We start from the raw sequence: 26,773 nt of genomic DNA, 5'->3' as shown, positions 1-26,773 counted from the left end.
TCTTGGCCCCAGCGAAAGGCGCCGCCTCGCAAGCCCACCCGGGGAGGGTCGGGACACCCTCGACACCGTGTCCTCCTCCAGGGTTTCGCCTTTCTACGAGATTTATCCTTCCTCATGATCCCCGTCCTCGGGCAGGGCCGGAATAGGCAAACAAGCGCTACTCGTTTGCAGAAGCCAGCGTTGCCTGCCTTCCTGCCTCCTCTCGGGCTGGAGAGGCCTCCGCTCACGGCCCGGAGCGCGCAGCCAAAGCCAAGGAAAGGCTAAGCGACGGAGACGCCAACAGCCTAGTTAACCATGGCTTAGTGAATAAGCCACCATTGGGTGACCGCAATATCAGAACGATTGGGGGTGGAGGGGACTCTTGGGGCCACCCAATCCAGCCCCTTGCTCTGCGCAGGAATCCCGATTAAAGTGTCCGACACTTCTTACACAAAAGCAGCGTTTCTCAACCTTGGCGAGACGGGTGGACTTCAACTCCCAGAATTCCCCAGCTTGCCTGCTGGGGAATTCTGGGGGTTGAAGTCCACCCGTCTTCAAGTGGCCAAGGCTGAGAGACCCCGCGCTAAAGACGTTACTCTTTTAAGGTCCCACCAGAATCCGCCTCCCCGTGGCTGAAATCTCTTCTTCCAGGCAGAGCAGCACGGCCCTGGCACTCTTCTGGGTCACATCCTTCCAAACCTCCAGAAAGGCTATCATGTTTCCTCCTTCCCGCCCACCCCCATTTTCCCTTCTCAAGGCTAACATTAGCATTGGACACCGACCAAAGCAGAATGGAGGGCGGGGGGGGGGGGAGACTCCATCCTGTGATTAGAAACGAAGCATGTCAGACCATCTCCCTCCTGCTGATGCCATCCCAAAGCAGAAGCCTTCCTCCAGCCCGGGCAGGAAATGGAAAAGCTACACGGGGGTTTCTCATTTTATTTTCCAGCCTGTATATTTTAAAAAGCATTTTACAAATAGAATCTTCTTACAATAGCGATAAATAGATTTTTTTTTTTTTTTATACACGGGTCACTGGAAACACCACTAGAGTCTTGGAGTCTGAAATTAAACGAAGAAAACTGCAGTGTCTAAACTTTGCAAGTTCATGGATTTTGTGCATCCTTAAAAAGAAAGAAATAAAAAGTAAGCAACCCAAAGGGGAAGAAAGGATGAGTTCACACAACAGACGTGAGAAAGACCCAGACATTCACAGAATTCATCTTTTCACACCACCAGAAGGCCGTCATGAAATGTGGACGCCTGGGAATTGGGAGACTTCTTCCCTGATCCAGACACCTGTGGAGCCAGCAAGGGCGCCCACAAGGGTGTGCTGCCCTCCCCCCCAAATCCCATACAGCGTGGGTGCAGGCCAGCCATTGCACGGAGGGGGCGTCCCTGCAGCTTGGAGCCCAGCCAGGGCGACCAGTGAGGTCTCCCGCCAGGAATCACGGCAGCGTCTTCCAGGGAGAGTCTCGCCCTGCCTTCTGCTGGGCAGGCTCCTTTGGCCAGGCCGTGTGTGTGTGTGTGGCTGGTGACACAGCTGCCCTGGGCCACCCCAGAGTCACCGCAGGGCACCCCAGACCCAGCCAAGCCCCTCCCATCCTAGCCGACCTGTGGCAAGATTGTCAAGTGTTCTTTGGGATCAACATCACAGAAGGAAGAGTCTGGAAACATCGGGCAGAGAGGTCTCTGCCTCCCACCTGCCGACCCAGAAGGGATGCCTCGGCCAAGCCCACCTGCTCACAAGCTTCCCACCTCTGTGAAGATGAGAGCATGGGGCAAGCCAGCCAGGGCACGTTACAAGAGCCGGGTGGGTGGACAGGGGTGTGCCAGCCGGGCAGGTGAGAGACGCGGAAGAACAGTTGGAGAAGCAGAAACGGAGGGAGCGGGTCCAGGCGGGCTCCAGATGCTGCCCCGTCAACCCCTCCATCCGTGGGCCTCCTCGTGCCCTGAAATGCTGCCGCAGGGAATCAGGAGTCAACGACCCCCGACTTTCCAGAAAACTCCACTTCGAAGAATCGGCTGCTGTTGCTGGGCGGGCTGTCCTCTCCCAAAGGGGTGCCCGCAAATGGCGTGCCTGCTTGTCTCTGCGACAGGAGAGCCAGGGACCGCAAAAATCTCTGTCTTGCTGCCCCCCACTGCAACTGGCCAAGACGTCTTCCCCAGAGGGAGCTGGGGGGCGGGAGACATCCAGGCAGATGTTTCCGTGGGATCGTCCACACTTTGATTCCGGCTGCTTGGCTCCGGGTGACTTCCTGTGGGATCTAACTGGGAGGGGGTGATCTTCGAGCACAGCTCATGGAAAAGAGGGGGCTTGTGGGGGGAATCAAGGCCAGAGAGTCCTGGGCCCGGAGCAGTGCCGGTCCTGGCGTGCCTTGCTACCGCAATGGAGGAAGCCACCAGGAACGGCCACAGGGAAGAAGCTGCTTAAAATGGAGGTTCGGACAAGCAGGTTTTGCTGGTCGGAGCGTCGTCTTGTGCCAAGACAAAAATGGGGGTTCTCCGCCACTGCCTCGGCTTGTGCTTCTTGGATGTGAGCTGTCGGGGAGGGCAAAGGAAGCAGAGTCACCCCCAGCCCCAGGAAGGGGGGCTGAAAGTGGAGGGGAACCACGGAGCGCAAGGGGGCCCCAGGAGCAGGGAGGGCAGGTGCACCCGAGGGGCAGAGAGGGTGGGGAATCGGGGACAAGGCCCCAAACTGGGTCTTGTGAGGTTTAGGGGAGGGGCCCCGGATGCCCCAGGGAAGATACTCGGGGGAGCATGAGGTCTGACCTGCTTGGGAGGCGCATCCACGGAGACGGGTGGGAGGGTTAGCAGCTCTGGGGGGACAGACACACCAACAGGAGGATTAGGGCACGGATTGGAGCCACGGCCACAGCAGGAGCGACGGGGGAGCGAGGAGCCACACGGGGGAAAGCTGGGTCCCCACAGAGAGGGGCAGCCCCTCCCTTTGCCCAACACGTTTCACCCCCCGGCAGGAAGAAAAGGGCCAGGCACTGCCCATTTGCATTACGGCAATCCTTCACTGCTCCCGCCAACCCAGCCCGGGTTTCCTCAGGATTCAGGGCATTTGCCAGAGGCTAAAAGCAGGGTTCACTGAGGGGTGTGAATGCCCTCAGCGGGTGCCACCTGCACTGAAGGCAGGAAGGAGGGAGGCCCCCCCAACGCAGATCCTGCAGCCTCTCGGCCGGCCCCCTACCCAAGTCTTGAGGCCGCTGCTCTCAGCCAGGGGGAACAGGCGAGGGGCACCAGCAGCTACGCTGGTCACCCTTCAACTCCCCACAGACCCACCAATACAAGGGCCCCTCCCTCCCCCCCAGCCCTTGAGGACCCCTCACCAGGTGTGGGGGCTGCTGGTCCGAGTGTTCGAGCTGGATCTGGATTTCTGGGCAAGGGGGCTCCGTGGGCTTCCTGGGGTCCGGCTGGGGAGAGCGCGAAGGGCCTGGATGGGGGGAAGCCACCTGAATCACAAGCCAGTCCCCCCTCGCCCCCTTCGGGGAGCAAGGGGGACGCACGCCGGGGCACCAGGGTGAGCATCCATCCCGGGGGCTCAAGCACAACCCCCCCGACCCGCCTTGTGGGGCACTGCAAGGAGGGGCAGGACGGATTTGATACCTGGAGAGCTCCCTCCGCTGGCGGTGCTGGGGCTGTCGTCCAGCCAGGTGCTGTAGACGAAGGAGTCGCGCTTGTGTGAGTGCGCCAGCGGGAAGTGGCTCTCCTGGGATACAGAAAGCAGGCGGGTGGCTTAGGAGATGCCAGTGCGAGAGGAAAAGGCCACTGAGAATCCAGCTCCCCTCTGCCAAGTTCCTAGTCCACAACGTCTAGGGCAGGGCCGGCCTCCGATCGGCCGGCCCTTCAAAGGGGTTGCAACTCCCAGTCAGATTCACCGTCCACACAGGGTCAACAGTCGGGAGGGGCTCAAAAGCGCTGCTGGACTTTGGCCCCGGTTTGAGCCATTTCAGGCCACGGAGCGTCCTTTAAGGGCTGGGTGGACGGCCTCCCGCCAGCCAGCTGCTGAAGATGCTCCAGGAAGCCTTCCCACCGAAGTGCATAGTCAGGGCCAGATCTTATTAACAGGCCGGGATCTTCCATGGCAAACTGTTGCCTGTTATGGCTCTTACTGCGCCGAGGAGCCACCCCAAGAGACTCCGGAAAAGCCCCTTTTCTGCTTCCCAGCTGAATCCTCGCCTGACCTCTGCCCCTCCCTCCCAGCCCGCCTTCGTCTCCCTGAGCCGAAGGGCAGCTCCGAAGCCGCCACCCCAGGGCAGCAGCTCCCCTTCCCGTCTCCCCCCAGGCCAGGCCAGGCCACCTCACCCCGCTGGCGTCATCCCGGCAGCCTTCGGGTTCCTCCACCATGCTGCCAAAGCTGCTGGCGCTGGAGGAGGAGCGAGAGCAGCCCTGCCCGGCCTCTGGCTTCTGCGCCGCTGGGTCCGGCCTGCGGGATGGTGGAGAAGCAGGGTTGGGGGCTGTGCGGGAAGGAGAACCGGGGCCAGGCTCAGACCCCTGGGGGACCCCGCGGGTCCCACTGCCCCACCTGTTCTTCGTGGTGGGCATCTCTGGCGAGCTCTGGTTGGAGGAGGTCTCGGATTTGGGCTCCTGGCAGGCGCGGCTGCCGTCCAGCGTCTTTGCAGCGCCCGTGGGGCTCTCCCTGCGGGAGACACAGGCAGGGTCTCTAGATCAAGGCGGAGGAGGCGTGGGGGGCCTGGGTGGGAGAGGCTCTTCCCCAGCCTCAAAAAGCAAGCCGAGCGGACCATGCTTGGCCCGAACGCAACTGTTTTCATCTGGACTCCACTTTGTGGATGAAGCAGCCAGCCGTTTTTGCTCCAGAAATCCCAGGTGAGCGAGGGAAGCCAGCCAGGCCGGGAAGAGTGAGGGGGCAGCCCCCCAGCGGCCATGCCCTTTGCGCCCCACCTTTTCTCCTGCACCTCCTGGATGTTCTCGATGCCAATCGCGCTGCTTCGCCGGGAACTGAACGGTCCAGACTTCTTCCGCGTCGGACTCTTCCCAGGGACGATCAGAGACTGCAAGAGAGGGGGGGCTGTTAGGCAGAAAGATGGGGGGATGGGGGAGCCGCTCCAGAGAATTGTGGGGGTGGGTCTCCGAGCTGCCCTACTCCAGAGCCGACCAGCAAGCAAGCAAGTCGAGGGTGGGAAAGCCTGTCCCGTGTCTCAACCAAGGGAGGCAGAACCAACCGCAGACTTCTCAGCCCTATTCTTTCAAGGCGTTCCAAGAAATCTAAGGTCATTCTTCCAAACCCGTATTTCCTAGGAATTCCTGAAACGGGCTGTAGCTCCCACAGGTCCATTAAAAGGTACAGCATAGCTTTTGGCTGCCCCCCAAGGCGTTCAGGGCCAGACCCGACTGTGGCGGCCCAACCCTTTTGGCCAACAGTTGCGCAAACGGGCCTTTCGTGCTCCAGAACAGAGCGTGCACAACAGACAGCAAAGCAGGGGCAAATCGTACTCCCAGCCAAAAAAACTCTGCAGCGTGCCAAGGATTTATTATGCTTCTCTGAAAAGGGTGCCCTGGTGCTGGGCCAGAGGTAGGAGGAGAGGCAGGCAGGGCGGGGGGTCAGGAACATGGAAGCGTGAGCCAGGGAAGACCCCCGTGGGGCAGGGCCACTCTTCCTCCCAACCCTCCACCTTTCCTCTCTCACAAAATTGCCTGTCAACCTTTTTAAAAAGCCACAGGATCTCGAGAAAACTTCGGAGTCCCCCGAGAATGCCAGGGGAACAAACCCGACCCACGAGGGTGCAGGAGGAAGGGCGCCACCCTGAGGGGCGCGGGACAGGCTTGGAAAGAGTCTGCTGGACTCTGAGCCCTGCGCGCTGCCCTGCGAATGTTCTGTGGCTCCCAGCAGAAAGGACTTTGCCGCTTAATCCTATTTTCACCGTGTGGCACGTGAACAAACAGCAGGAGGTTGTCAATCGCAGGGAGATAACGAGAGACCTTGAAACCATCTGACGGGTGCAGATGGAAGACCCAGCTGGGCTCGCAAAGGGAGGCAGGTCAAGGGCCCAGAAACAGTAGCGCCCCCACCCAGCGGATCCCACCCCCCAAGTCCACGCTTGCGTCCAAGGTCGTCGGCCCAGCACTGCCCTGAAAGGGGCCGAGCCCCTCTACAGCAAAGGCCGCCCCGGCCCCCTTTCAAAGGAACGCATGACCATCTTCCGGCCAGCTTCGTTACAATCCTAGCTTAGCGTTTCTCACAAGACGTATTCCTGAACGCTGCTGTTTGAGGGCAGGACCACCGGGAAACTCAAAAAGCTAAACATACAGATGAGCAGAAACTCGGCGCAGAGTCTTCCGTTCCCGTCCATCAAATGCAAACCGTTCTGATTAGGAGATGGAAGACCTGGGGGGGGGGGGTCACCCCAGACGAACTAGGGAGGGGGGAAATGTTTTCCCAAGGGGGAGGCCAGCCAGCAATTTCCCAGGCTTAGGAAAGAGCAGCTCCCCCCTCCCCCAAGCCTGGGAGGGAGATGAGAGGCAGTGTGGGGCACGTGGTGGGGCAGGGAAGGGGTCAGCAGGAGAGAATGAGAGAGAGAGGAAGAAGGAGGAAAAAACCAGCCACCTCTTCTATGGTTCCTATGCCTATCGCGCTGCCTCGGCGTCCGCACCTACTTGACGTTTTTCCGGGCACAAGCAATGACTGGCAAGCGGGCAGGGCGCGAAAAGGGGGGAAGGGGGCAGAGGGGGAGAGGGGGAGGACAAAGGAGCCGGGGAAAGGAGGAGAGAGAGAGAGAAAAAGAAGTCATGCGGACAAAATGGCGCTCAGTCATCATCAACCAAGGGCTACCACCAGGGGCTGCGTGGCCGGCCTCCCTGGAGTGCCAAGGCAGCGGGTATGGAGCTGGCATGAGAAGGGAAGGCAAGAGGAAGCTGCTGGGGCTGCTGCCCGGGGGGAGGGGTGCAGGCACAGGGGAGATGGTTGGTGGGGGGCAGGCAGCAGAAGCGGTGCCCAGGACGAAGGTCTGACTGCTGGGGCTCCTGGCACGCTCGGCGCCCCGCTCTTGCTATGGCGGCCCAGCCATCCTTGGGCATCGACCTGGGCTCCCCACCCCAGCCCTCCTGCAGCCTGGGGGAGGAAACAGAGGAGCCCTCCCCTGCCGAGACGAGGGCTGGGGGACGGCCCCCTTTTGCCCTCTTTAAAAGCTCCTTCCTGCCAGGGAATGTGTAGGGAGGGAGCGCTTCAGCCCGGACTCCGCAAGACCGCAAGACCCCCCCTTGCAAGCCGTGCTCCAGGCGGCCACCTCTCCCCCGGCTGCAGTCGCGGCTCCCACCCTGGAACAAGGCTGCCACCCAGTGGCCGCTCTGGGGCACTGCGCCCAAAGGAGGTCCTGCTGCCCTTCCAGCCGGCCAGGGAGGCAGGGGGAGAGCAGGGGGAGATCCGAGTCTGCCCCTGCGCCACAACCCACCCCCATGCAGCCCCGGGCAACTTCCAGCGCCACCCCAATGCTGTGAAGGATACTGGGGGGGGGGGGCAGGAGCAAGGACTGAAGCTGGGAGGCGCTGGGAGACCGGGGAGGCTGGGGCAGGGGGCGCGGCAGGCGGAGGGCCGGCGGGGCACTCACTAGGCCCGTGGCTTTGGCGATGTCAGGGCTGTGGTGTCCGAAGCTGCCGCTGTGGCTGGTGGTGACGGTGCTCTGCCTCTTGCTGCTCAGGCCCACGGCGTCCATAGACTGGCTGCGACTGCGGATCACCCGCTGAAAGCAGGCCACGCTGAGTTACCCCTGCCCTCCCCACGGTGCCCCCTTGCCCTTCGGAGCAGGGACAGCGGGGCTCGGACGGCCAGGCTCGCCCCAGGGCGGCCTGGAAATGCGCAGAGGGGCTGGAGCCCCAGACCTGTGAAGAGGGCAAAGGGCGGGAGAGGGGCTGCCTGCTGAAGGAAGGGGAGGTGGAAGCGCGAAGACCCCCAGGCGACCCCGAGCGCCTCCGGGCACCCTCCCCGCCCTCACCTTGAAGGACTCGAAGAAGCTGCTGCTGCCCCCGCTGCCATTCTCCATCTTGTCGTCGTCGGCCCCCAGACCCATCATGGACTGGCTGTTGAGGTGCAGCTCCTCGTAGAGGGTCTCCAGAAGGGCTGCCCGTGTGCGCTCCTGCCAGGACAAGGGGGCTGTTGAGCCGGGCGGAGAGGCTGCGGGAGGGGTCAGCAGGCAGAGGGGCAAAGAGGGGGATGGGGGCACCCCCACCTCTAGCAGAGAGACCCCGGCCGGGCACAAGCCAGACAGAACAGAGAGGCTCCGCTACTCACCCCCCCCCCCCCAAAACTCACTTCCAGTTTGGCAAACTTCTCTGCCTTGTAGCAGGCATATTCCGCGTTGATCAGCTTGGTCAAGAGGAATTCCTGGAAGTCTGGGCCCTGGACGAGGCACGGCAAATAGAGGTTGCAAAAAAAAGAGGCTGGTTTGGCTGGGCACCAGGCCAAGATTCACCCCCGGATTCTGCCTGTTGTACGAGGCCAGCAGTGGGACACCTCGCCTGACTTTCCTGCAGCAGCCCCCGGGCCCAACTGCCCGCCCTCCAGCATTTCCCCTGCCAGAGGAGAGCGCCCGGGGTGCCCTCAACGGAGCAGGCCTGGAGGGACGGGGACGTCCTCACCTTCTGGAAAACCGCTGGGTTGGGCAGCGGGGGGCCGAAGAAGGGGACGTCATCCCGGGCGGTGACGGAGACCTGCAAGGGACAGGGGGAACATCTGGCACGGGCACCCCTAGCACCTGGGGCTGCCCCCTTGCTGCCGGACACGGCCCCCGTTGAGCGGCTCCCCCCCACAGCCCTGCTGCCCGGAAGCCGTGCCAGCCGCCCCGAGTCACCTTGTAGAGGGTGTTGTCGGAACAGGGGTTCTCGGCTTGCACCACCACATAGGCATGCAGGAAGTTGGAGGCGATCATGTCGGGGACGAAGGGCGTATTCTCGTCCTGGAAGACGATGGCCACGATGTCGTTGCCAATGTGCCGCTTCCGCTGCAGCTGAGAGGGAGAAGCGGGTCAGCCCCACCCGCAGCTTGGGGGAGGCGAGGACAGGGGTCCTCTGCTGCCCTACCTGCTGCGCGTCACCTTCCGTGTAGGGCAGCTTCGTGGAGACGTGGAACATGATCTCCTTGTTCCGGAAGTTGCAATAGACGGATTCCGTCCCAGTCTGTCCATGGGTCACATCCAGGCCCCCCCGAAACCTGAGCCCAGAGAAAGAGGCCTCAGGCGAAGCCCAGCGCCTCCCCTCCTGGGGGGGGCCGACACACGCCACCCCTGATCCTCCCCTCGGCAGGGGCTGGCGTCCGTCCCCCGGACTCCACTCACCCCTTGAAATCCTGGAGCTGGACCTTCTGCCCCAGGAACTCGAGGAACTCCACGAAGGCCGGACTTTCCTGCGTGGTGCTGAACAATTCCTCTTCCGATGTCTGCGCGGAGAAAGGGAGGGGTGCCCAGGGCAGCCGAGGGGCACGGAGGGACGGGCTCAAAAGCTCTGGCCGGCTGTGCTCCGTGAACTGCCCGCGACAGCAAGCCTCCTGCCGGACCCCCACTGGGGACCGCCTGCAGCTCATCCTGCCTAGTCGTGCAGCTGCATCGGAAGCTCCCCCAACACAACCCTCTGTGTCCTTGAGGGCACCGTCCCGTTGGAGGACGCTGGCATCTCTCAGCAACCTTCTTCCCACAGAGGTTCGGCTGCCAATGGCATTGCCGGGAAAGGGCCAGGCAGCGCAGAGGCCTCGCGAAGGACGGAAGCGTCGCAGAGCCAGGCTTCGAGGGAAGGGGGGTCTCTGCACTGTGCCCTGAGCCCCATCTCCATTCCTTCCCCTGCCCTGCCCTGGCCAGAGGCCTCCTGTCCTCAGGCCCCCCCCAGCCCCCCTTCCCCCTCACCTGCTCCCTCTGGGCACAAAGCAGAGACTCACCTGGCCAAGTTTCTGGTAGATGACCCCAAACTTGAAGTTATTGCTGATGACGTGCTCGTCAAAGGTGACAATCAGGCGGGAGGCCTGGGGGCAAAGCGAGGGGAGCGCTGGATAGACCTGTGGGGTGCTTGGGCGGCTCGGGAGGGGCCTTTCGCATCGGGGATGAAGGGAAGCGCAACCCCCCACCCCGTTTGCGGTCCTACCTTGGGATACAGGACAGGGTAGAAGCGGTCGACGTTCACGTCTTCACAGACCAGCTGCGGCCAAGGAGAGGGAAGAGACCCTGTGAACACACCTGCCCCCTTCTGCCCAGTGGGGGGACCGGCCTGCCTCCCCCCCCCCGAGTTTCTTAACTGCTCGTGGTGCTCACGCGCTTGCGTGTGCCCTCACGCCGCCCTCCCTGCTGGCAACCTCACGTCGACTGGAGCAAACGCGGGTGCATAAACTGCCCGGAGGAAGCGCCCACCCTCTGGCTGATCCAGCTCTCTTGTGGGGAGAGAGAAAGCGGGGGCACGTCGTCCTCGCCCCCGGCCCCCGACTTGCCTTGGCCATCTGGACGACGTTGGGGAACTCGGTCAGGCAGGAGATGGGGATGACGTCGTGATACGACCGGCTCTTTGTGCTGCCGGAGAAGGCGCAGAGTCAGGGCCAGGCACGGGTGGAAGGGCCCACGCCGGGATTGGAGGGGGGGAGGGGGAGGGAGGGGGCCCGGTCCCACCCCAAGATGCGCCTCCCTCTCACCGGAGGAGCAGGCGCAGATGCTCCTGGTCCCCGATCACGTCATACTTGAGCGAGAAAACCAGGTGTCCCAGGGCCGCGTCCACCGAGTAGTAGTTGAAGTGCTCCTGGTCAGGCACAAGCCAGAAGGGGACGTATGAGGGTCTACTGCCCCTGATCCTGGAGGCTCCACCACATCATTGCCATGGAAAGCACGCACCTGCCCAATTCCTTTTTAAAACTGCCCACGTGGGTGGGAAGCCATCGCTTTGAGTGAGGAGCTCCCCCAAGAAACCCCCTACCCTCCGTTCCACGAGACCGTGCTGCACCAACACCCACCAGGAAGAGCAAACAAGGCTTCCCCTGTTCACGTTCGCCGTTCCTACCTCTTGTGCCCCCTCGCTCTTTCTCCGTTCCGTTTTCCTCCTTTCTCCCTTTGCCAACCCTTCCCTGGGAGGGCCATCGCACGCCGGGACCCCTCCTCTCACTGCCTTCCCCAGGGCTACGGGGCCCCTTCCGGCCACAGAGCCATGGGGCAGACGAGCAAAAGGCAGAGCCGGGCGGATTACTGGAGGGGAGGGAACGAGGCAGCGCCTGGAGGAGAACAGCCAAGAGGCGCCCCCTCCTCTTCCAGCTTTGCTGCTCTCATCCGGCTTGCCTTAGAGGAAGGGGCTCTGGCAGGGGCGGGCACGGCCCCTCTGCCTGGTGCTGGCTTTCGAGAGCGCCTTCCAAGGCCAGGGCAGAGGGGAGAAGGGCCCAGCCCCACCCAGCAGGCCAAACAGCTGGAGCAAAGGTGCTCCCCTCCCTGCCATTATGGCTGCCCCACCCAGAAGGCACACAGACTGGTTCCTTCTTGGCAGACCCGGGAGAGCAACTGGCGATTCCTCTGGACGCGGAAGGCGCGCGTGCACCCACAGGCCTCCGGTGATTCCAGCTGAGGATCCCAGAAAGCTGCAGGCGTGCCTGTGGCTGCTGGAGCTCACCGTGCCCCTCCTTGGCGGGCCCCGCAGAAAACTATCCCCCTCCACCCTGTGGCCCCGCTAATGCCCCGCCAAACAGCTCCCAAAGCGAGCCAACAGCAGGGCCCCGAGATTCAGGAGATCCACTACGGAATCCCTCCGCGAAAAGGAAGAGGGGCCGAGGAAGGAGAGCATAAACGGGGCTGCTCCAGGCTGGCTCCCGCTGGTGCATTTTTGGCATTCCTCTAAGAGGCAGGCCCGGGCGCAGCAGGAGGCTGGAGGGTCGCCCTGGGCACTGCAGCCCCGACGCCTCTGCGGGGCCTGGCCCTGGGAGGCAGCCTTGAAGAACCCTTTGGGGACCGGGGGGCGATACGCCTCGGGCAGGAGGGCTGGGCACCAAAACCACCCTTCGGGACGGAAGGAAAGGAGGAAGGGCCCCCGGGTCGCTCAGCGGGAGGGAGACCGGCCAGGCGGATCAGTCACTTAGGAGGGGGGGCCCCATCGGCGCTGGCCACGGCCCGGATCCAAAGGCGACTTGGGGCGCGCGCATGGCACCAACCTGCCCTTGGCCGGGGTCTCAGGCCCCACGGCATCTTGCTGGGGGTCCCAGCGGGCGCGGGGAGGGTCTGGGCTCCCAGCCTCCAGCTTTCCCCCCCCCCCGAGACCCCCTCCCTCCTCGGCAGCTGACCTTGCCCAGAAAGTGCTTCCGGTAGACCCTGGCCATGTGGTTGCACTCCAGCTTGACTCTGGAGCTCGGAGACTGGAGGTCGGGAAGGTCCGTCAGATCGTGGTTGGTGCCCTCGATCCAGTAGCCCCCAAACTGGGGGAGCAAGATGAGGGGGAACGGAGCCTCTCGGCCGAGGACCTGTGGAAGGGAGCAAGTGGGGGAGCGTCTGAACCTCGGGGAGGCCAAGGGAGAAAGGACGGTCCACCCAACAGCCCTCTGCCAAAAAGGGAACACAGGAGGGCAGCAATTCCCGCCCCCCCGGTCATCCTGAGGTAGACTGCTCCTAAACATGGAGTCTCCTTTCAGCTGATAGACTTGTTCCCTACCTCGTGGACGCTGGGATACGGAATATAATCCTCTTCCGTCTGCAAAACACAACGGGTCCTCGTATCAATGCACAAGCATGCACACGTACACCCAGCCCTCTCCTCTCCTTAGTGCAATCCGGAGAAAGGTCCCAGGAGCCTGGCAGCAGCGCGGAAAGCCCGCAGCTCCCTCACAGGCCTTAAGCGCCTTGCGGTCCCCCGTGAGGATGCGGTGCCACGGGAGAGGCAGGGGAGCGCAGGGCATGTGGGGGGAGCAGTGATGGGGGGGACTCAGGCCCTTAACCGAAGGGGCAGCTGGAGAGGTTCCCAGCGACAGCCACACGCACGTTCACCCCGTGGCATCGGGGTGCAACTGAGCGCCTCCAGGTGTGGGGCAGATGTCCCCATCGTGCAATACCGCCCCCGGGTCCTGGGGGAAAGCGCATCCGCGGGGCTGGGCGGCAGGAGAGCCAGGCGCTCGCGAGCTCCGGAGGCGGCACGTACCTTCAGAGGAGGCGCAAAGGCACACCGCTGCTCGTCCATCCGGTTTCCCTGGAAGACAGACCAGCCACCCGAGTCAACAGCCTCCCTGGGCCGCCCGCCAGCAGCGCCTGGGCTGGCAGAGGGCAGGGATGGCGGAGGACAGATCCTGCTTGGCATAGGTCAGCCTGGCCCAGCATGGGTCTTGCGGCTCCTGCCCCTGCGCGCGAGCCACCACCGAGCCCGGGTGTGCCACGGGACCACGCAGTCCCAGAGGTACCCAGCGGTGCCACACGAACCACCCAGCCTCACGGTTGGATCAGCACCCCGGGCATAGGCTGAGCCTGGCTCTCTTTCACAGCACCCCCCAATCCTTAGGGACCACTGTGTTAGCTGAGGATTATGGACACTGCAGTCCCACACGTGTGAAGAGCAGCGGGGAAGAAAGGCGGGTTTAGAGTAGGAGCTCCAAGGAAGGGGCATGCATCTCTGAGCATGCAAAGAGTGCACTTCTCCCACTGACAGCTGGGGGACCAGGTACAGCTGTCTGGCGGGAGCCCCTTCCGCCCCTGCCCACCTCTCTCCGGGCCCCCCGAGCAGAGGGCTGAAGCTCGCTCTCGGAAAGGTTAACAACCCCTTGTCCTCAAGGGACCGTCTCTGGGGCAGGATGCAGGGCCGCCGGCTGGGGCAGACCCCCCAGGCCCCCGACAGGCCCCCCCTTCAGCTCCGGCTCCGCCAGACGCCGACAGGCCCGGGCCTGCGAGAAGCTTGACTCACCTGCATCTTCTCGATCATCGCAAACAATTCGGAGTTCTGCAAGAGACAGAAGGGACAGGCGGGTGCCGGCTTTGGGCGGGAAGGATCCGGCCGGCGCCTGGAGCCCCTGAACTGGCAGGGCCCCCTTTGCCGTCAGGGGCCCCTTCTCCACCCCCAGGAGAGGCCCGTGGCCCAGCCGGAGAGGGGGTGCTTGCCCCAGGACCCCCAACCGGGGCGGAGCCCTCTCCATCCCCACGCCAAGGGGGAGGCAGAGCACGGCCTGGCTTTCCCCAAGGAAGGCAGCGGTAAGGGGAGGGGGAAAGCGTGGGCAGGCAGACCCCACGGCCCAGGGGCTCCCCACAGCATGCCTCCTTCCCTAGGCTTCCCACCGCCCGGCGGCCACTCCTTCTCCGGCCAGGGAGCCGAGGCTGGAGGCCAAAGAGCCCCCCGCAGCGGCTACTCACGCTCCAGCCCGAGTCCTCGGCGGCCCCCCTCCACCGGGGGGGCTCTGGAGGGGGGCCCGCCATCGGCCCTCCTCCTCGGACACAGGGAGGGTCCCCCGATCACATCCTTCTCCCCACACGCTGCCGGGGGGGAGGAGGAGGGAGCAGCCGCCACCTCCAGCAGGTCGGCTTCCTCTGCACAGCGAGGGAGGGGGAGGGACAAGGCGCCAAGGAGCACACGCCTGGCATCTGCCCTGCAGCCATTGGGCGCGAGCCAGGTGGCCGTGCCGGGAGGAGGCAGGTCTTCCTGCGGGGCGGGGGGAGGCTGGACCAGAGGGTCACCATGGCAACTGGCCGCCCCTGGAGGGGATGAAGGGGGGTGAGAAGCCCTTCGCCCTGACACTTGGGGGGGGAGGGAGGGGGCCGCCGGTGGGGAGGGGGCTCAGCGAGGACTGAATCCTTCTAGGAAGCAGGGAGGGTCCAGAGCAAAAATGCTGGCAGTGGCTGCGGAATGAAGATGAAGATGAAGATGAAGATGAAGATGAAGATGATGAAAAGGACAGAGGACAGAGCAGAGCCCACAGGAAAGCAGGCCCCGTTCTCAAGGAGTTTAGGAAACGTTGGCAAAACCGCACTGGGAGGAACCGCGGCCAAAGGGGGGCCGCACGAGAGCAGCCTCCCCCCACCCCCCGCCGGTAATCCAGGCTATCAGCGGCTGAATTACAGAGAATTAAATCTGCCTCTTTAGCTAATTAATTGACCCTTAATTGATAGGGAAAAGCAGACTTTCAGTTCACTTGCGGCCCTGGAGGTTGGGGAGGGGGGCTGAGGAGGGCTTGGCAGCCGCTCTCTGCCCACAGCCCCATCTGCCCCCTAAACCCCAACTGCCCAACGGGGGGGAGGCAGCGGGCTTTTTGGGAGGCTAAGAGGCGGACGAACCTGACTCGAGAGCTGCCCCGGTGGAAGGGTTGATCGGCAGGATTCCCACCCGCGATCAGTTGGCAGGAGGACACGTTGCCTTGGAGACCCACCCACCCTCCCTCCCTCCCGCCTGCAGCGGGCATCACGGAAGAGCAGGTGCCCCACAGAGCGGCTCAGAACCTTTCCAGCTGGCAAACGCAGCTTCCCACCCGCCCAGCGGAAGGCGGCCTCCTCCGGGTCACGCACGGCTGAAGGGCACACGGGGCTGCCAGCCCTTCCGCCTGGGCACTGGGGTGCCAGGTCTAGATCCTGAATGAGGAAGGGGTGGGGAGGGTAACAGGGGAGGGTCCGGGCGGCCAAAGACTCCCCCTTCCGAGGTCTTTTATTCTGGGGATGCTGCGGCCAGCCCACCCCTTCGCGGGGCAGTCTCTCGCCAGGGGGATATTCCTCCTGGCATCTACCCCCGGTTGTGGCCCTGCCCTCTGGGGCAACAGAGGACAAGTCCATTCCCCCCTTCCCAACTTCAGGGGCGGGTGTTCCGGAAGGGAGGCAAAGCAGCACACGGCCTGCACTGCAGGGCTGGTAGAAAGCTAAGAGCACCCGAGGGGGGCGGTCGTGAGGACCTTCAAGGCTGGCCCTCGGCCTCAGCTGCAAGGCGGCCTGCCCCACCCTGCCCCGCCCCGCCCGGCCCCACAGGTCGCCATGAATCCTGTTTGTGTCCCCCCTACAGGCCCCTGTGCTCCAGCGCCGGGACGCCTTCCATAAAGGTGGGCAGGAAGCCACAGCTGCCCTGGGTGATCCACCGGGCCCCAAACGGCCCGGCAGTCCCCCGCCCTCCCCTCCTGGCCGGCCACCCTGCTCTGTGGAAAGGCGGCCACGGAAACGCTTACCTTGGGACGGAGGAACGTGGGGTGCGCAGGGGGCAAGATCACTCTGGGCAGCTCTAGGGCTCCGCTGAGGGAGGCGTGGGCCGGCCCATCGTTCTTCCTGGGGGGCAAGAGGAAAGGCAGGTGTCTGTCTCGGGGGTGCAGGGAACCCCCACCAGCAGTCGCGGCTATCACGCTGGACACGGCACCATCATCCCCCGCCAGAGCCTGGTCCAAGGCCCGGAGTTGCCCAGGCACTGCTTCCCTCCTGAGCTGCCAACCGCCATGAATGTTTTAATTGCAGGGAAGGCATTAAACAAAGTTTTAATGTAGTTGGGGGCCAGAGAGAGCACCCCTCGCAACTCACCCAGGGCGCCCCGCAGGGTCCCTGAATGGCTAGCCGCCTGAGTAGGGTCTTCCTGGCTGCTGGAGGGGTCCAGCGGCCCCCCCAGACGGCCTCCCTCTCCGGAGAGCCTCCCCTTTGCCCTTCATGGGCAAACTCACCTCACCCGGGGACACCTGCCCGCCCCCCTTCCGCCTCTGGTAGCCACACCCTCGGGGAGGGCTTCCCAAAGGGAGGGAACGCCCAGCGGGCGACAGAGCCCCCTCCCCATCCGCGTTACCCTGGCAACAGGAGGCAGATGCCAACGGCAACCAGTCCTCTGCTCCCTCGGCCAGCCCTACGCGCAGGTGGGCCAGCTGGGCTCAGGCAGAAAAGCACTCAGCGTACGCTCAGAGGCTCCATGCCCGGGAGCCGGCAGGTGGGATCGGGGCCGGGGCTGATGTGGCCAGAGGAACACCGAAAGCACGGGAGTGTGTCTACAGGGTTTCTATAGCAACAAGATACCAGTAATTGATTGGCAATTACCCTCCAGCAATCACGTCATCGTGGTGACAAACCGTGTGCCGAACCCAAGCCGCCTGCGCAGGGGGGGGGGCCATCTGGCTGCCAAGGCAGCGGATGCCTCCCACTCCCCAGAGCCACCTGGCGTTTCTCATGGAGGCCCAACCTCCGGCTCCGGGCCCCAGGGATCCCCACAGGTCCCCCGAAGGCTCTGGGGACGAGAGCCTCCCTCCCGGCCCCCCAAAGGCTCTGAACGTGGCACGGGTTCAACCCTGGCGGGAAGGGCCCCCACGGATGCTGCAGCCTTGCTCCGCTTTCCCCCAAATCTTTGTTCCGGCCCCATCTGGCCTTGCAATCCTCTCCCGCTTGCTTCCCCCCAGCAACAGGGCCTTCCCCACAGGGGGCACGCTGGGGCAAACCCGGCCCGTTCTGGGCGCTCTGCAGCATCCTCACGTGAACGGCAAAAAGGACGCGCTCGGCTGCACCCCGTGCGGGTGCAGAAGAAGCCAAGCCGTGCCTTGGATCCAAACAGCAAAGGAGGAAGCTGAGCCTTCTTGGAGGGTGCCCAAGAAGGGGGAACTCACATGCCCACGGATGTAAAGTGGGGCTTAAAAGCCAGAACAATGGAGAAACTAAAGCCGGCCGTGGGGAGGATCAAAGCGCCTAAGAAAGCCCAAGGAAAGACTCAATGCCTTAATGCAGAGGTATTAACACCTTCACAAATAAATGCACGCCCCAACTGGGAGATCTGCATGCAGTCTGGGGGCTCCTGGAAGAGCCCCAAACAGACCGGCATCAAGCAGGGGTTTCGGGATTCATGGCTGCAGGGAGGCAGCTGGACCCAGGGCACCCAGGAAACCGGAGGGAGACAGCAGGGGAAGGAGGAGAAAGGAAGCAGGGTGTGCGTCCTGCGGGTTTCGTAGGGTGCCTGTGTGGATTATGGGAACTGCAGTCCTACATATACTATGCAGAGGGCGCCCGGCTGGGGAAGGAGAAACGGAGGGGCTGGGCCAGGCGTTCCCACGGGTGGCCACCAGATGGCGACGCTCATCCCAACGGGAGTGGGCGGGGTCTGTCCGCGGGCAGACTCCCTCTGCAAGGTGCAGCTGAGATTTGGCCCTTCTGCTGTTGAAGGGGGGGCTTCGACCTCTGACCCCCAAGTCCGGGGGCCTGAAAGAACAAACAGGTGCAATGCCACCTTAGCCCCCAGCGGGCAGCTGTCCTCTTGCTGGCTGGGGCATTCTGGGAGTCGAAGTCCGCCCATCTTACAGTTGCCAAGGTCGAGGAACGTTGTTCTAGGTCCTGCAACTTCTCTGCCCCTCCTGGTGGACTCTCTGCCTTCCCTGGAGGGCAGCCCCACGGTCTGTGGGACTGCAGCTCTCCTGCTCAGGAGCATGGGGGTGCTGGTCCCGCGCACGCACGGAAGCAGCCCGCAGGCAGGGACGGGGTTGATCTGGGATGCGGCAGGTGATAAACGCGTTTACTTTAGAGGGTCATCGCCGTCCCCGGGCCAAGCGGATCCTCTCCTCTCTGCACAGCTTGGCTCGCTCACGCGAACGCCCGGAGAACACTTGCTCTGCGGGGCCTGCTAGGACAGGGCTCTGAACTGCCCCGGGGGGGGGGGCGGGGAGAGCCCTCCAGGCCCCTCCCAACTCCAGCAACAGATGCCGCTTTCAAGCGAGGCTGGCAAGGGCATCCTATCAGCACTTCAAGCGGGCACTGTGCCAAGGAGGACCATGAGTGGCTCCGATTGTTCCCTCGGGGCTGCGGGGCAGAGTGTCCCCCACTGCCGGGCGGACCCCCAGGCAGCCCAAGGGCCAACTTTGGCAGGCGGGAAAGGGAGGAGGGACTGGGGCAGAGAGCTGGAGCACAGAGGCGCAGCTGGCACCCTCCCTTCGTTTGGGGGGGCACCTTCCCCTTCCCCCAAAATGCAAAAAAGAGGAGGGGGAGCTCAAGTTTTGCATGGCTAGGGGCTGGGTGTTCTTTGTGAAAACTGGCTGGTGGCTGTCGAGGCCTTGTGGGGGGGGCGAGATAAGAGATAACAAAGCACCCTCTGATTTGGAAGAGACGCCCGCTGTGCAAGAGAGAAAAGGCGGGCAGGCAGGGCGCTGGGCCGGCTGTTCCCTGGAGGGCTGATGTGCCAGGGCGGTGCGCTGATGCAACCAGGCTGCGCATCCTGCATGTGAGAGGCCAGGAGAAACCCCACACCCTCGCAGTGGCCCCCTTCGCTTGGGCACGGGCGAAGGCAGAAGTCCAGGGGCTGGCTTGGGCCGCTTTGATGCCCCCCCCGCTCCCCAAGCAATCCAGAGCCGAGCTGGGCTCCTGGCGCGCCACGTGCACGGCTGGTACTCACCGCAGGCTCCAGGGGTAGGTGGTGGTCTTGTCCACCCTGGGGGAGACATGAAAAAAGGCAGCGGGGTCAGCATCGGACCTCTTCCTAACCCCCGCGGCCAGACCCGCACGCAGCCCCCCCCTGCACAAAAACACCCACAGCCGAATGGAGACCAAAGGGTGGAAAACATGGCCTGTTTGGGGCTTCTCAGCAGTCGCAAACCAGTTCAGCCGGCCCAAGAACCGGTCGCCGTGTTTGGGGTTGAACCAGCACCATCTGGGAAGCAGGCAGAGGTGAGCGATAAAGCCTGCAGCGCCCGCAGCTTTGCAGCGCTCCGACGGGAGAGCCCCCCTCCCTGGCACGCAGCAAAAGGGGCTCTTCAGCCCCCCCCCGGTGCCATTAGCTTGCTGGAGAGGGGTCCCTTCCCGGCCCCCTTCCGCGCTTGCCTTGGGGCCCGATCCAGGAGCACAACGATGGTGCCGGGGCCTCCATCCGCGCAAGCAGTCCACCCCCTCGGTGCGGACATGGAGGGCCAGCAGGAGTGGTTCCTCCCTTGCTGCAGGAGCCGAAGACAGGAGCAAAATCTTCGCCCCTCCGCGGATTTGCAGAATATCACTGCTCCCCGACTTGAAAAGGCGTCTCTTCCGCAGGCGGGGACGGGGGGGCGGGGGGGGCGGCTGGATCCACCTTCTCCCCAGCAGGTGGCAGAGCCCGTGAAGTGAGGAAGGGGGGCAGAGAGGGCACCGATCCTGGGACCCCAAGCCCCCTCTGCCCTGCTCCTCCTGGCGTCAGAAGCGCATCTCTGCCCACCCGGAACCAAACTCCAAAACACGGTTGAATTGGAGGCCCAAAGGCGGGTTAGCTGGATCAACCAGAGCTCATCACTGGGGGGGGGGTCAACCTTGCTACCAGCCCCTAATTATTCTTCCCACAGCTGGCCTAGGGGTTGCCAGCAGCTCCAGCAGCGCCAAACCAATTCTTTTGCCCACAGAGATGTGCCCGTGCAGGTACGTCCATCAAGGCAGGAGGCCCCGTTCTGCGCCCACGGCCAGAGCAAACGGACCCCCCAGCTGCCCCCCCATCATCAGCTCTGCAATGGCCTCCCACGGAGAAAATTCCCCAGCCGGAAGAACAGTAGCTGCCTTGTCCCAACCCCATTCCCAGAAGAAGAGGCGGCTTTTGGGGGGGCATGGAGCAAGAGCCTGCTGAAACCCCACAGCCCCCCCACTGGTGGGGCGCATTTCAAAGATGAAGGAGACAAAGGGAGGGATTTTTCTAACAGCTTGGGGGGAGGAACAGAAAAGTTACACAGCCGCCTTATTCGGAGGGGGGGTTCCCTCCTAGCCCTTAAAAAGCCAGTTTTTGCAACGGCCGGTTTTCACGCAGGAACCGGTTCCAGGTCCTACGAGATGCAGCCAGGCTCCGCTTTCCACCAGCTTGGCTGGCATGGACTGTGGAACAGGGACGCCAGCGAACGAGGAAGGGCCCAGATTCCCTGTGCTCAAAGGTTTATTAACTGCCTCTCTACCCAAAAGGCAGGCGATCGATGCAGCCCTGGGAGGAACAGCTAAAACCAGCCCATTTTAAAGGCAGAGACACTGAGGCTGGGCACGCAGCTTGCTCCGGAGGTGGAAGAGGTGGGGGGGTCGCGATACAGGACCCCTAGCTGTGGTCTGGAGGGCGGCTGAGGTAGGAAGCAGAGGGGCTCGGTCTGACCCACAGGGATTCAGCCCCCATAGGACGCCCCCACTCACCCGCCATAGGCCCCAAAGGTGAAGCTTCGCTTGCGGGAGCCCATCCCGGCTCCTGGAGAGCTCAGTGGGACTGCCAGCTCTGGTGCTGCCCGCACGCTCTGGAGCCCGACAGACCAAAGGGGGAGGGCCCTGCTGGCCCGCCCCTCCAGCCCAAACTGGTTGGGCAGCTCCAGCCAGCACAAGCAGCCAGCCAGCCAGCCCCGAGGGCACTTGCTTCGCCAGCATCCCGGGCTGGCAGAGGGGCCGGTCAGCCTCCCTGGGCCGAGGACTTCAGCTGGTGCCAGCCTCTGCCAGCGCCCTCGGCGAGCGAGGTCTCCCCCGCCTTTCGCGGCCTGGCCGAGAGCAGCTGCAGGAAGGCCTGGAGCATCGCCCGCGGCTGAGCCTTTTGCTGTCCCTGGCATCGCAGAGGCCGGGCTGGATCCTACTTTCTCTTGGGGTGGGAGAGGAAACTTTGGTTCGCTGCGGTGGATTCCAGCCCCACATGGCCTCACGGGGGCAGAAATACGAGGCGGGGAAGGTGGCGGACAGACCACAGGCTCGGGCAAGGAACACGCTCAGCCTGGAAACTCTTGAGATGACGCTGGCCCTGACCTCCTCCCGCCAGGATTCCCACATAAACAAACAGGGCAGGAGGCACGCACCCTACACTCGGCTTACAGCACGCAAGAAGGTACAGGATCGACCCTTAAACACCTACAGCAGAGTTCCTCAACCTTGGCAACTTGAAGAGGTGCGGACTTCAACTCCCAGAATTCCCCAACCAGCCATGTTGCCCCAACGAGCCTGCGTGCAGGGCCACCATAATTCTCAAACTCCCAAGCTGAAGGACCAGCCGAATCTCTTTGTCACGAGGTGGAAAAGCCTCAGTCCAAGCGCAATTCAGCAAGGAGAAAGTCCTGCCCGTTTAGGACAGCCAAAATCATCCCTCCCCTGGCAGGGTTGGCCCCAACAGACAACCCCGGGCACTGTGCATGCGCAAGTCGATACCTGGTGCAGCCCATAACCTCCCACTCTCAAGACCTCAGAGTCGCGGTTAGGCCAACACTGGGAGGTGAACTGCCAGCCCAGCAGGCCTGGCCTGGCACCTGGCAGGCAACGTGGCTGGCTTGCGGTCAGGAAGTGCCCCCTGCTGGAGAGTGCCAGGCGCTGCTCCGGCCGGGCAAGAGCAGAGGCGGCGGGATGCAAGTAGCACCGTGGACAGCGTCTCCAGCTACTGCAGCGGCCGCCTGTTTGCTTCCTCCCCACGTTGCGCTGCCCAGCGACATCAGCGACACGCTTCTGCCCACCCCACGCTTCCCAGAAACTCAGACTTCCTCCACTCAGCCAAGCAACAGGTTTTGCTCTGCAGACAACACGGCAGACACCCCCCAGCTGCGTCTGAGCACATCCCCTCGCCCCAATGCACCCCCCCCACGATAACATGCACACAAAGCGACCGAGAGGGTCCTCCTTCCTGGGAACGCAACGCAGGCCTCAGCTAAACCGGGCGAGAAGGGGTCCCTGGAAGGGGTGGATCACAGCGTGCAGAGAGGAGGCTCTGGGTTCAGGGTGTGCGTACGGAGGCCGGAGTGGGGAAGGGCTTGGGGGACCTGACTCCTTTGGCTGGGTGAGCAAGGGCCCCGTTCCAAACAAGGCAGCAATTTAGCCAAAACGGGCTCGCGGCCAAGCCGCAAAACTCCTCAGGTGGATTCAGTTCCTGGTCGTGAGGCTTCAGCTCGGAACGGGTTTAACAGTTGGGCAGGAAAATGGGCCCCAGAAGTTGGCATCTTTGGGCCTCACTGGTGGCCCTGAGCAGGGCTGTTGCTTCGCACCCCCCCAGCTGCCACCGCGGCTCCTTCAGCATCGTTGGGAGAAAAAGGGGTCTCCCCAAGCACAACCTCCTTCGCCAGCCCGGATGCCCAGAGCAGGAGACCCAGTGCTGGAAGCCTGGTTGGGCCTGGGCCGCTCACCCTGCAGGCACGAGCACGCTTCACCGCCCCCTCAGGACAACCTAGGAGATGCCAATCTGAACCGTCGCTCCCATGCTACAGATGGGAAGACTGAGGCAGAGAACAGGCTGCTTGCCCAAGATCAGCTAATGAGCTCGTGACGGATCTGGATTAGGCACGCGGGGATATCTGGCACCCCTCCCTGTTTCTCTGAGACAAAGCCTGGCACTGAAATTTGGCCAGGCGTGGGGTAGCGGGTGGCGGGTAGGAGGCGTGAAGCCGCCAAGGAGAGGGCCACGTTCTCAAATCTGCCAGGAGGCGGAAGCAGGAGCTCAGCTTGTGAATAACAAGCAGTCCCTTCCAGCGTGCAACCGGGAGGAGGAGATGAACTCCACGCTCCACCACGCACGCGGACTGAAGCAAACCCTCCGCCACGGGGGCAGGCGGGCAAGCGAGCAGGTGGATGGGCAGGCGGGGCCCCGGCTGAGGGTGGCAGAGCTGGAAAGGGCATCAGTTGGGAAAGCTAACCCTTCCAGGAGCAGAATTGTTGGCGAGGGTGAACAAGGCGGCGGACCAAAGCAAAATTAGAGGCCCTGTGACGGCAGACATCTTCCAAGAGATACACCCGGCAGGCAGGCAGGCAGGCAGGCAGGCATCTCTGCCACCCTCCTCACGCGGGAGAGAGAAGAGCCACAGCGTTTCCCCACTCAGGAACCCGTGGGGAGGGGGAGGGGGAGGGGAGGCCAGAGGCCCCCATGCTGCAAGTGAGGCACCCAGTAGGGCTGAAGCCGGGTGCGCACGTGGCAAGCAAGGTGGGCAGAGGCAGGGCAGCTTTCACGCAGGCCACTGCTCGACCCAAGCCCCCGGGACTCGCCCCTCCTCCGCCCAGCCGAGCCAGGGAGTCAGTCGGCCAGGATAAACGTCACTCCGGCCGGGATGATGCGGCTGTATTGAAGGCTTCAGCGCGCTCACCTGGCACAAGCTCCGGTGCCCTCGCACACGCCTCCGCCAGGACTCTACCTGCCCAAGCCCACGGGGGGGGGGGGAGGAGAGAAGGGCGCCCCTGCCAGGCTGGGAAAACGCCTCCCGCCCTCCCCGCAGCCCTCGGAAGGCAGGGCCAGGCCTGGCGCGGTGCCGCAGAGAGGTCAGAGCCAGGCGGGCACCGGCGCGGGGGCTCCCGCCGCCTCCTCCGCAGCTGCAAGCACCCTCGGCCTCCCGGGAAGGCCGCTCAAGGGCACCGTGGCTCCGCGCGCTCCCCGCGAGATGCGGGTCCGGACCGAGGGGGCGCAGGGACGGATCGCCCCCCGAGCAGAGCGGGGGGCCTGCAGGGGCGGGGTGCAACGGGGGGCAGCCCCGCCTCGCTCCCGCAGCCCCTTCCCGGCCTTTCCGCTTCCCATCTGGCGGCGACCGCTGCTCCTCCGGCCGCAGCCCCCCCGCCCGCCGGCCCGCCGGCCGCTCTCCTCTGCCGAGGCTCGGGGGCGGGGGCTGGCGAAGGAGGAGCAGCCCCGCCGGGGGGAGCCGGGGGGACCCACGGAACTCAGGAGGGCCCGGCTCCGTCCCTCCGGCTGGCTGGAGGCCAGGCGCGGGCGCGCACACGCACGGGCGCAAACACGCGCCGGGCAGCCGCAGGCGGACGAGACGCCCGGAGGAGACCCCGAGAGCCCGAGGGGGGAAGCCGCGGGGGCCCGCTGCGCCCCGGGAGGACCCCCGCCCCCGATCCAGCGAAGGGCCGAGTCCGGCAGGGGCCCCGAGCGGGCGCCGCGGCCACCCGACCCGCAGCGCCAGCCTCTCCCTCCGCGGGGCGCGCGGCTCTCCAGGGCGCCGCGGGGAAGCCGGAGGCCGGGCCGGGCCGGGCCGGGCCGGGGGTCTCTCGCCGGCCAGCCTCCCCCGCCGCCGCCGCCGCTTCCCTGGGACGGGAAGGGGGTCCGCGCGCGCCCCGAGGGAAAGCGGCCCTGTCGCCAAGGACCTCGCCCGCGCCCGCCTCCCCCGCCCGGACCTGGACGCGGCTGCGGGACGGCCCCGCGGGGCGCCGAGGCGGGAGACCTACCGGAGCCGCCGGGGGACGCGCCCGCCGCCCGCCTGCTTCCTCCGCGACCCTCGCCGCCGCACTGGCCGGCTCCAGCCCCGCGCGCTCCTATTGGCCGCCCGCCGCAGAGGGAGGGGCGCCGGCGCGCGCCCGGCGAGGCTCGGCCCCGCCCCCGTCGGCAGGTCTCGGGCGGGAGGGGCGGCCGGGCGCGCGGGGGCCGAGCCCCGGGGCCCGCGGCTGGCAGGGAGCCGGGGCGGGGAGGACGGCGCGTGGCCCAGCCTCCGCGGGCTGATTGGCACCGGCTCAGGGGCGAAGCGTGGGCCGCGAGGCAGGTGCCACCCGGCTGAGGGTCTAGGGAAGAGGGACCCGAGTGGAGTTTTGGCTCTGGTTGAGGGTGTTGTCCATTTTCTGGGGTGAACTTCTCCAGCAAGCGAACGCCAGATGAAGCACCTTCTGCCTCTGAGCAATGACTTACTAAAGGCAAAAGGGGGGTTCTAGTCCTCATGGCTCCAAGTGAGCTGACTCCGAGGACGGCAAGAAGCTGTCCCGGCCTCTCTCTGTTAGGGTTGGGTGGGAGGACCTTCCCGCACCTTTCTCCAGCAACGCTGAAGGGAAACCCAGCGGGGCCGCCGCCTCCCCGCCGCCCTTGAGCGTGGCCTTCCTCTTCCCACGAGGCCCATTTTGTCCTTTGGGTCCCAACCCCGTGGGAAAGAGGCTGCGGCACCAGCCTGGCACCGCTCAGGCCCTGGGACAGACGCTCCATCGTCCCCGGCCAGAGAGGAAAGGCCCACGGCCAGCTCCAGGCAACGTGACTGGGAAAAGACGCAAGAAAAGAGCTGTGGACGGGCAGGACGCCCACGCAGAGGCGGCGGACTTTGCCCCTGGGGGAAGCAGGCAGAGCGGCTGCCGCCTGTGCCTGGCGGTGGGGGGGGAACCGAAGCCACCGGGTGTGCAAATATGGGGAAAGGTCAGCGTGGATGTGGTCTTACGGGCAAGGGGTACGATGGGCAAAGCAGATGCCTCCACGACCAGCCTTGGGGGGCCAAGGGCGCCCCTCTCCCCCTGTGAGCAGCCGACCAGAGTCGTGAAAGGCCGGGAGACGCAAGGCCCCATCTTCCGCCCCAGGCGACTCCACTGCGATGGGCCCTTCTGGTCCCCGCAGGCTGGCAACTTGTGGAAAGGCGCGAGGGCTGAGTGACCTCTGCGGTCATCTGCAGCACAGGAGGCATTTCTACCTCGGCCAAGGAGGCCTCCGCGGTGCCAGAGAGAGAGAGAGAGGTTGGCCTCCTGCGTTGGCACTTCAGGCGCTGTGAGACCCACAACACGGAGGTTAAATGGCCACCACGCAGCGCTTGCTGGGCTGTGCCCGCCGAAGCCTCAGAGTTACCTGGCTTTTCATATTTCTCCCTTAAAAGCCTTCTGAGAGCCCCCTCCTCCCTTCACGACCCCCTGCACTGGTTCTGCTGGCATCAAGGGCGAAGAGATCTGACCTCGCAGGAGGACTTGCAAAACGGGAAAATGCCCAGGGAAGGAGCGCATATTCTTAGCAAGCCATGAACAGCTTCTGCCTTCCTGCTCCCAATCCTAAAATACTTCTTTCAAAAGGTCTCGCTTTTCGGCCAAGCCGCTACTGGCGGAAGGTACATTATTGGGTGGTTTCTGGCCAGAGCAGCCCAAGGGGCCCCAAAGGGCAACCAAAATCGACTTTCTCAAGAGCCAGCGGGGCTACGCCCAGCAGGGAGGGCCAGGTCCCCCCCCACACACACACAGCCACGGGAGCCACCTGAATGGGTCTCTCTCAGCCCGACCTACCTCGCAGGGGTGCGGCTGTGGGGAAAGGAGGGAGT

The 26,773-nt window shown here is 64.3% G+C and overlaps 1 protein-coding gene across 4 annotated transcripts; it reads right to left on the bottom strand.

Annotated features, from left to right (window-relative positions):
* Positions 1-909: 909 nt before the first annotated feature.
* Positions 910-25,396, bottom strand: RAP1GAP (RAP1 GTPase activating protein). 4 transcript variants are annotated; one of them, XM_088136912.1, is made up of 26 exons: positions 24,948-25,396; positions 19,240-19,275; positions 16,067-16,163; positions 13,834-13,869; positions 13,081-13,128; positions 12,598-12,636; positions 12,233-12,409; positions 10,610-10,713; positions 10,412-10,490; positions 10,072-10,125; positions 9,869-9,952; positions 9,276-9,376; positions 9,022-9,151; positions 8,793-8,948; positions 8,581-8,652; positions 8,255-8,341; positions 7,938-8,078; positions 7,554-7,685; positions 6,554-6,631; positions 4,891-5,000; positions 4,514-4,627; positions 4,294-4,414; positions 3,595-3,697; positions 3,318-3,421; positions 2,752-2,798; positions 910-2,520 (listed from the first exon to the last, which is right to left on the bottom strand). In XM_088136912.1, exons 4-25 carry the CDS (start codon positions 13,849-13,851, stop codon positions 2,790-2,792), a joined length of 2,061 nt encoding a protein of 686 aa, XP_087993038.1. In that variant the 5' UTR covers positions 13,852-13,869; positions 16,067-16,163; positions 19,240-19,275; positions 24,948-25,396; the 3' UTR covers positions 910-2,520; positions 2,752-2,789. The 4 variants fall into 4 exon arrangements, with proteins under 4 accessions (XP_087993038.1, XP_087993035.1, XP_087993037.1 ...); XM_088136909.1 differs by lacking the exons at positions 6,554-6,631; positions 24,948-25,396 and having other exon boundaries at positions 19,240-19,965; XM_088136911.1 differs by lacking the exons at positions 16,067-16,163; positions 19,240-19,275; positions 24,948-25,396 and adding an exon at positions 14,277-15,237.
* Between the last annotated feature and the right edge of the window lie 1,377 nt (positions 25,397-26,773).

This window comes from Python bivittatus, unplaced genomic scaffold, assembly GCF_059951505.1.
Source record: "Python bivittatus isolate LINGU-HERP-01145 unplaced genomic scaffold, Pbiv_v1 ctg000090_np1212, whole genome shotgun sequence".
Lineage (NCBI taxonomy): Eukaryota > Metazoa > Chordata > Lepidosauria > Squamata > Pythonidae > Python > Python bivittatus.
This window is presented reverse-complemented; position numbering and strand designations above follow the sequence as displayed.